Genomic DNA, 8,068 nt, shown 5'->3' with positions numbered 1-8,068 from the left:
TTATCACCTGAGGTCTCCATCATGGAGAGACGCACCACGCTTATCACCTGAGGTCTCCATCATGGAGGGATGCACCACGGTTATCACCTGAGGTCTCCATCATGGAGGGACGCACCACGGTTATCACCTGAGGTCTCCATCATGGAGAGATGCACCACGCTTATCACCTGAGGTCTCTTATCATGGAGAAAGACACCACGCTTATCACCTGAGGCCTCCATCATGGAAAGACGCACGGCTTATCACCTGAGGTCTCCATTATGGAGAGACGCACCACGCTTATCACCTGAGGTCTCCATCATGGAGAGACGCACCACGCTTATCACCTGAGGCCTCCATCATGGAGAGACGCACCACACTTATCCATCACCTGAGGTCTCCATCATTGAGGGACGCACCACACTTATCACCTGAGGCCTCCATCATGGAGAGACGCACAGCTTATCACCTGAGGCTCTCCATCATGGAGAGAGACACTGCGCTTACCACCTGGAAGATGACTGCAAACAGATTCTTCCCCAGACTGATCTGTTGATTTAGTGCAGTCCCAAGCAAAATCCCAGCACAGTCATAGACCAGTTCTAAAATTTATGTGGAAGGGCAAATTAATTGAAATAGCTACAAAGATTTTGAAAAAAAGAGGAATCTCACACTTTTGAGACTTAGTATGAAACTGTAGAAATCAACAGTGTGCGGCATTGAAGAAGCAGATACACAGCTCCATGGAACAGAGTCCAGAGATAGCCCCACACAAATGGGGCCCTCAGTTTTGGCAAAGAGCAAAAGAAATTGAAGGGAGAAAGGATAGTCCGTTCAACAAATGCTGCTGGGAAAATCACCAAATGCTGACTAACCCTCATGCCTCATGCAAGTGTCTAAAACTGTTTTAAAGCTTTTGGAAGAAGCCATAGGAAATCCTCACGACCTGGCATTAGGGAAAGAGTTCTTGGATTGATAGCAAAGCTACAATCCACTGATGAAAAAGAACCAACGCATCGCACTTCATCAAAATTTAGAACTTTTGCTTCAAGAAAGACACTTTGAAGAGGACAAACTCCAGGATGGGAAAGAAAGTATTTGCAAATTGCGTATCCCCCAAAGGACTGGCACCCAGAATACACAAGGAACTCACACAACTCATCAGCAGGAAAACAAAACAGTCCCGTTAACTGTCGGCAGAATAAACGAGCAGACAGTTCACCGAAGAGGGTGTAAGGATGGCAGATGAGGCGATTCTGGATTGTGTGTCTTTAGCAGTTAGAGAAACGCATGCTGAAGCCGTGGGCAGACAGTGTCCACCTGCTCACATGCATGTCAGGACGCCGGTGCTGTCCAGGATGTGGCCGCCTGGGACTCTGTTCTGCTGGCAGGGACACGGATGAACAGATGAATACGCTGTGTCCGTCTCTGCAGGGGCTGTGTCTGGGCAGTGAGAAGCCGTGGACTCCTGACACGCCCACTGCGTGGCTGTGTCCCAGTGGCTTTGAGTGAGAGGGGCCCAGCTCAGGAGGATACGCACAGCACAACTCCTTCCTGCGGCCCATTCCCTAGGAGCCGTCCTGGCATGCCGGGGGCAGAGTAGCACAGCTGTGAGGGGCCACGGGAGCCACTGTGTGTCCTGATTGTGGTTGTAAATACGTGCACACTTGGATACAATTTCATTCATAGAACCATATACGAGAAATAGCTAAGTGATAAGAAGTAAAATGAAAAGGAAACAGTAGAGTTCCATCTTGCAGAACAGATGGGACAATCCACAGTGTCCCTGTTGCTGCTTTCTATGGGCTTTAGATTACGGAAGTGTTTTCTGTCTCTAACCTCCACTGTGTGTGACCAATCTTCACACCTGTGGTCAGATGTCAGCGTGCCGTGTCAGCGTCCCTGGAGCCAGTGTCTGACTCTTGCAGAGTGCTGGGCTGTCCTGACTGGGTCCCCTCCCCAGAAACACGAGCCTCAACCTGGCCCTTGGAGGCCCAGGCCTCCCCTGTACCATCTGGGAACCCCAGGACAGTGGAAACACGTGCATCCTCCGCATAGTTTTCGAGGAGCTGATGCTGAAAGAACTGTTGTCTCTGCATTCTCAGAGGGTCTGACAGCTCAGTGGCGATGCCTAATGTGAGGCCTGCAGCGGGCAGGTGGGTGCAGAGGTCCCATAGAGCCGTCCTGTGGGGAGGATGGCACCTGAGAGGCAGATGTGGGTGCTGCGTCCCCGTCCTCGTGGCCTGTCCATTTTGGGGCTGCACTTTCCCTTTGGGTGGCCTGACTCAGCCCCGCATGGAGCTCCTGTGGCCTGACTCAGCCCTGCGTGGAGCCCGTGTGGAGCTCCTGTGGCCTGACTCAGCCCTGCGTGGAGCCCGGGTGGAGCTCCTGGTTTAGTTCTGGAGGTGGGTGTGGGAGGGGCTTGTCCTGGGCCCTGGTGGTGTGGGGAGGTGGCCTGGCCACCATTTTTCTTGCAGAGGGCGGGGTCCCAGCATGCAGGGCTTGCAGTGTCATCCTCTAGCCTCTTGGTAAACTGGTGACTCCCCCTTGGACCTGCAGTGCACAGGCTGAGGGGCTTTTTGGACACAGCAAAGGGGTGCCCAGAGACACCGGAGGTCCCATGTCCAGGTAGAAGGATGGCTTCTCTCGCCACACCCCCAGTGGCCCCGTCTTGGACCTCGGGGCGTCTCCCCAGGTGCTGGGTGGGCTCTGGAATCCAGGGCACAATGCTTGGTGCCAGCTGAGAGAAGAGCAGCCTCTGGAGTGGAGCCTGGGTCCATCCTTCTCTATGCTGCCCCATCTGGGGCCATTCCAGGCAGAACCGTGGCTGGATGAAGGGGGGTGGGAGCGGTTTGTGTGGAGCCTGGCACCGCAAGGCTCCTTGTCGGTCTGGTTGGGCATGGAGGCGATGCTGGTTGTGGCCACACTGTGGCGGTGGTGTTTGCTCAGTGGCCAGTACTGCTCCGTGCCATGTGGCCCCTTCCTGACTGTGGTGAGCTGGGAGCTGGCTCTCCGGGAGGAAACCCCACCCGTAGTGTTGGCGTGTCTCAGGTGTCAACAGTCCCACCACAGCGTTCACTGCCTGTGGGTCGGGCTGTGGCATCGCCCCAGGGCACCCTGGTTCAGGCCTGCGGTGCAGCTGCTGCGGGCATGGCCTTGGAGGACTGAGGCCTAGCGCCTTGGGGGTGTTGGTGGACTCCAGGTGGGTGCCCAGAGTCTTGGTGTTATGCTCGGGAAGGAGGGGTGTTAGGGGCTGGGGGTCACCTTATATTGACATGAGCTAGAACATAGCCTTGTCATGGCTGGACCCAGCAGTAAGAGGCAAACCCAGGGTCTCCAATGTCCTTGGGATGCTGCAGCCTGCTTGGGGGCCGCCAGTCTCACATGAGGACCAGCTGCCCTGCGTACTGGGGCAAGAGACCTCGGAGTGGGCCCTGTCCCAGCCAGGCTGCTGACTGCAGGTGCCCACAGAGGCCACTGCACTCCCCTGGATCCCCCGGAGAGAGGCTTGGCCTCTAGCAGTGAGAAGGGTGCTCCCAGAGAGTGGAGCCTGGCTGACAAGTCACAACACAGCCTCCCGGGAGGAGAAGGAGCCTCTCTGCTTTTAAAATACAACAGAAAAACAGCACACGTTTGTTTAAGTGAATACAACTGAAGCCACTTAGAAGCAGAGGAAATGAAGATGACCCCTTCATATGATCACACGTGTGTTCAGCCATGTGGCTGGCAGGGTCCCCAGCATGATCCTGGCTTAGTTCTTCAATGGCACAAGCTGATCCGTCCGTGGAGTGCAGGGCGGTTCCCATAGGCGTCAGGGGAGTGTGTCGGCCTGGGGAGGAGACACCTGGGTCTGCCACGTCTCTGCTGCTGGCACCACCTCTGCCTGCAGATGACCTGGACGGGTGGGACCCAGTGGCCGGGTGGGTGCGCAGCAGGCACACCCCTGACTGTGTCTCTGTCCCCACAGACAGTACTACTGGTATGATGAGCGGGGGAAGAAGGTCAAGTGCACGGCCCCTCAGTACGTCGATTTCGTCATGAGCTCCGTGCAGAAGCTGGTGACGGACGAGGACGTGTTCCCCACAAAATACGGTTGGTCCCCCTCCAGCACTGGGTGGTCATTCCCACAGGGTGGACAGCGGGCATTCAGGACGTGGCTGCAAGCGACCAAGGCTCTGCTGCGAGGGGCAGAGGCATGGAGGGTGGTGGCTGCGCCGCCCCAGCCCCTGCTTAGCACGGGGCCACTTGGGCTGCGGGGCGAGGCTGGAGCCCTTGGGCAGGGGTCAGCCCAGCCAGGGCCGAAGGCCGTCTCCCTGGCCGTCTGGGCCATACAGCTAAACATGGTCCCTGTTAGTCTCTGCCTCTCACACTGCTGTCACTGTCTAGCTTGTGGGGGCTTGGGCCGGGGAGCAGCTGCTGAGCCCGTGTCCAGATTTTGGTGGGGCTCCACGGCACTCCTGTGTTGCCAGAGGGACGGCAGGGGACAATGGGCCTGTGCCACCATCGCCCTTCCGTCCCAGCCCGGGAGAGGGCTCCAAGTGTCTGTCAGGGAGACATGGGGTCCCGAGTGCCCAGTCACAGGCCCCTCCCTGAGGAGGAGGGCCAGGACGGCCCAGTGAGCGCCCAGCCCTCGGGGCAGCTGTAGCTGTGGAGGCTGAGCCCGCAGGGAGGCCTCAGCAGCCCGGCCTTGGGACTGGCAAGGCACTGTGGTGCTGCCAGTGGGCAGAAGCTGTTGCTGCTGGGGCTTTGCAGCCTGGAGCTTGGCAGGGTCAGGTTGGGGCAGCAGGCACCAGACCCACCAGGCCAGGTGCCAGGGGCCCGGCCTCTCTCGGGGCCAAGGGACGTCTGCAGCTTCTAACGCTGCGGTCTCCCCCAGGCAGAGAATTCCCCAGCTCTTTTGAGTCCCTGGTGAGGAAGATCTGCAGACACCTTTTCCACGTGTTGGCACATATCTACTGGGCCCACTTCAAGGAGACGCTGGCCCTGGAGCTGCACGGACACTTGAACACGCTGTATGTCCACTTCATCCTCTTCGCCCGGGAGTTCAACCTGCTGGACCCCAAAGAGACCGCTGTCATGGACGACCTCACCGAGGTGCTGTGCAGTGGGGCCGGTGGGGTCCACAGTGGGGGCAGCGGGGACGGGGCCGGCAGCGGGGGCCCAGGAGCACAGAACCACGTGAAGGAGAGATGAGCCCCGCGGGCCGGACAGGGGCGCACGTGTGCAAAGAGACGGTGGTGTGTGTGCTCTCCGTGCACCTGCGCGTGCACACATGCTGGGCACGCGTGCGGCGAGTCTGAGAGGGCCCCGGCTGCACTGGCGTGGGCTGCACAGACGCAGATGGCCCGGCCATGTCCTGCGGCCCCTGTCGGATGGATGCGTGCCGTTTGTAGAGAAGAGCCTTTGGGCCCATTTGCTCGTTCCGCAGACACGTGGGACTGATGCTTTGAGTTTCTTCTGTGGGGTTTTCCTTTCTCTGGTCTCCGTGCAGCCCCTGCCCTCCCCGGGGTGCTGGTGGCCTCAAAGGAGGAACTCTTGGGGGGGGCGCCTCCCCCAGGAGGGCGTGATTTGCAGACTTGGGTCTCTGCTCTGCTTTGGGGGTGGGGCTTGCTTTCACAGAGACCCCTCCTCCCTGCTCGCCCCTTCCTTTCCCGGCCTTGCCAGGGACTTGGCTGTTGGCAGCTCAGAGGTGGGTAAGGCCTGGGGTGCGGGGTGCCCTGCACCTGCTCCTGCTCCTGTTGCCCCTTCCTGCTGCCTCCTCTGTGCCCAAGGAGCACCCATGGTGCAGTCCTCAGGCAGGGCCAGGACGGGGCTGAGGCCCTGCGTGGAGATGCTGCACTAGCAGAAGGCCGAGACCCGCTTACCTTAGTTCATCTGTTCACTCTTAATAAAAAGAATTCTCTCAGGTCAGAGCCTGTGTGCTTCCAGCGTCTCGGTGACCCCCCTCCCACCACACTGTGGGCAGTCCCAGGAGCAGGCACCCGGGAGGCTGCCCTGAGAGTTGGGGTCAGAGGAGAGTCGCCCCTCACTCCCTGTGGGGGTCCACAGCCAGCCTGCCGGTGCCGTGGGGGAAGCACACACACTGTGTCTCTTGCTCTCCCCAGCTGCCTCAGCCGCCTGCCTCTCCCCATGCTGGTGGTGGGGACCCTCCAATGTGGCTGGAGTCAGCTGGGGACATCTTCTCCAAAGGGTTCTGGGCCAGCCCAAAATGATGGCTCTGCTGCAGGGGCCATTGGCTGGCCGGGATAGTGTGGCCAAGGGGCTGGGCCCAGAGGCAAGCAGGTTCATGTCCTCAGCCTGGGAGTGGGTGGACGCATGCTGCAGGGAGGGGGGCCCTAAGCTGAAGCCTGGAGCTTATCAGGGCCTGGGTGGGCTGAGAAGCAGAAAGAGGGCTTCCCAGGTCAGGGCCTGGATGGTGCATACGTCTGTACGGGCCCCTGCCAATGGCGCCTGCTGGACGGTGACCTGGGGCAGCTCCACCCCCACCACGTAGCTAGTGGGCCTGCCCAGGTCGTGGTGCTCCCCTGGCCTCGGGCTCCTCCTGCAGGATGCACCTGTGGCCAACAGGCCGGTTCTTGGCTCTCCCAGGGACAGAGCTGCAGGTCGGAGGCCCTTCCCCCACCCTGTCTCTCCTCCCACCCCAAGAGCTGACAGCTTCTGGGCTCCTCAGAACATGGCTGGGGGCATCCCCTCTGACATCCACGCATACCCCAAGGTACAGTGCCTGGAGCCAATTCCAGTTCCCAGAGAGGCCTGCTGGGTGTCACCCACCCTTGTCTCCTGATGCTCTCGTGTGGACCCCCAGAATGGAGGCCCCAGGATGCCCACAGAACTTGACTGAAGGGGCTGAGTGTAGGAGCCTGAGGCAGAGACCAGCAGCAAGGAGCCCCTGGGCAAGGGAGGGCAGGAGCAGGACAGGGGAAGCCTGGTGGGACTGCCTCTTTGGCTAGGGCCCCGCTGGGGTGTGCAGGGAGCTCCTGGCCGAGGACACAGGGAGCAGGTGGGGCACACAGCCTGGGTCCCTGTGTGCTGGTGAACCTGGGGCCTGGCTGCTCAGCGGAGGCCGGGGAGAAGATTGGACTGAGTGCTGGGGGGGCGCAGGGGACTTGGGGCCGTCCCCACTTGGGCTGGAGGGGCCAGGAGGACGCCAGGATTCCTGCTGCAGCCTTGGAGGCAGCCTCAGATGGAGCATGTGTGGAGCCTGTGGGACGGCCTCAGGAGGTGTCCAGGGCTCGTGTTCATGCTGGTCTCACACTCAGGATGCGGCTGCAGGGTCCCCAGGGCATGTGGGAGTTGCGGGCACACGTTCCCTTGGGAAGGGTGGCTGGGATGAGGGCTGGTGTCGGGGGCACCTGCTGCTTGGCTGGGATGAGGGCTGGCGTCGGGGGCACCTGCTGCTCAGCTGGGATGAGGGCTGGCGTCGGGGGCACCTGCTGCTCAGCTGGGATGAGGGCTGGCGTCGGTTGTACCTGCTGTTCGGGCAGCTGGGATGAGGGCTGGCTTCGGGGGCACCTGCTGTTCGGGCAGCTGGGATGAGGGCTGGCTTCGGGGGCACCTGCTGTTCGGGCAGCTGGGATGAGGGCTGGCTTTGGGGCCACCTGCTGCTTGGGCAGCTGGGATGAGGGCTGGCGTCGGGGGCACCTGCTGCTCAGCTGGGAGTCTGGTGGACCCGTCCTACTCCTGAGCTGAGGGGACTGTGCTGTGTGCTCTCCTCCACTGGATGGCTTCTTACAAAACCTGGAGTCCTGGCCAAGCCTTCCTGCCTCAGCCTCAGTTTCCCTCCCCGAACAGGAGGCCTATAAACTGAGGCAGGGGAGCTCGGTGGTGTGGGCTCGGTCCCACCTGCAGCCTTGGCTCACTCAGTCTCTGTGGTCTCTGTTCTGAAAGGCAGAATGATGGTCTCCAATATGGTCCCCAAAAAAGATCCGTGTTCTAATCCTGAGCGCCTGTCAGTGTGTTGCCTTCTGTAGCACAGTGGGATAGAAGCTGCAGATGGAATCAGGTTCCCCATCTCCGGCCTCGGGCTGGGGAGGGGTCAGGGTTCCTGCTCACTGACCTCAGGATGGGGGAGCTCAGGGTTCCCCATCTC

At 60.2% G+C, this 8,068-nt stretch overlaps 1 protein-coding gene and 2 long non-coding RNA genes across 7 annotated transcripts in view; 2 read left to right on the top strand and 1 right to left on the bottom strand.

The window, feature by feature from the left end:
- LOC116544317 overlaps positions 1 to 571 on the bottom strand; it is a 673-nt gene extending 102 nt beyond the window's left edge. The window contains exons 1-2 of the long non-coding RNA XR_004265883.1: positions 490 to 571; positions 8 to 326 (exon numbers count right to left, since the gene is read on the bottom strand). This is a non-coding gene — a long non-coding RNA (uncharacterized LOC116544317). The remainder of the gene's footprint in view (positions 1 to 7; positions 327 to 489) is intronic.
- The window catches only part of LOC116544316, a 6,283-nt gene extending 5,120 nt beyond the window's left edge, over positions 1 to 1,163 (top strand). Inside the window, exon 2 of the long non-coding RNA XR_004265882.1 lies at positions 13 to 1,163. This is a non-coding gene — a long non-coding RNA (uncharacterized LOC116544316). The remainder of the gene's footprint in view (positions 1 to 12) is intronic.
- Positions 1 to 5,889, top strand: part of MOB2 (MOB kinase activator 2) — a 71,067-nt gene extending 65,178 nt beyond the window's left edge. For all 5 annotated transcript variants that reach the window (XM_032270559.1, XM_032270558.1, XM_032270560.1 and 2 more), the window contains exons 4-5: positions 3,947 to 4,071; positions 4,856 to 5,889. In XM_032270559.1, coding sequence (XP_032126450.1) covers positions 3,947 to 4,071; positions 4,856 to 5,172 — 442 coding nt within the window. In that variant the 3' untranslated portion in view covers positions 5,173 to 5,889. The remainder of the gene's footprint in view (positions 1 to 3,946; positions 4,072 to 4,855) is intronic.
- The last annotated feature ends 2,179 nt before the right edge of the window (positions 5,890 to 8,068 follow it).

This window comes from Sapajus apella, unplaced genomic scaffold (genome assembly GCF_009761245.1).
Source record: "Sapajus apella isolate SASKATOON/1434 unplaced genomic scaffold, GSC_monkey_1.0 scaffold212, whole genome shotgun sequence".
Lineage (NCBI taxonomy): Eukaryota > Metazoa > Chordata > Mammalia > Primates > Cebidae > Sapajus > Sapajus apella.
Note: the sequence above shows the minus strand (reverse complement) of the source record. Positions and strands in the feature narration are given on the sequence as shown.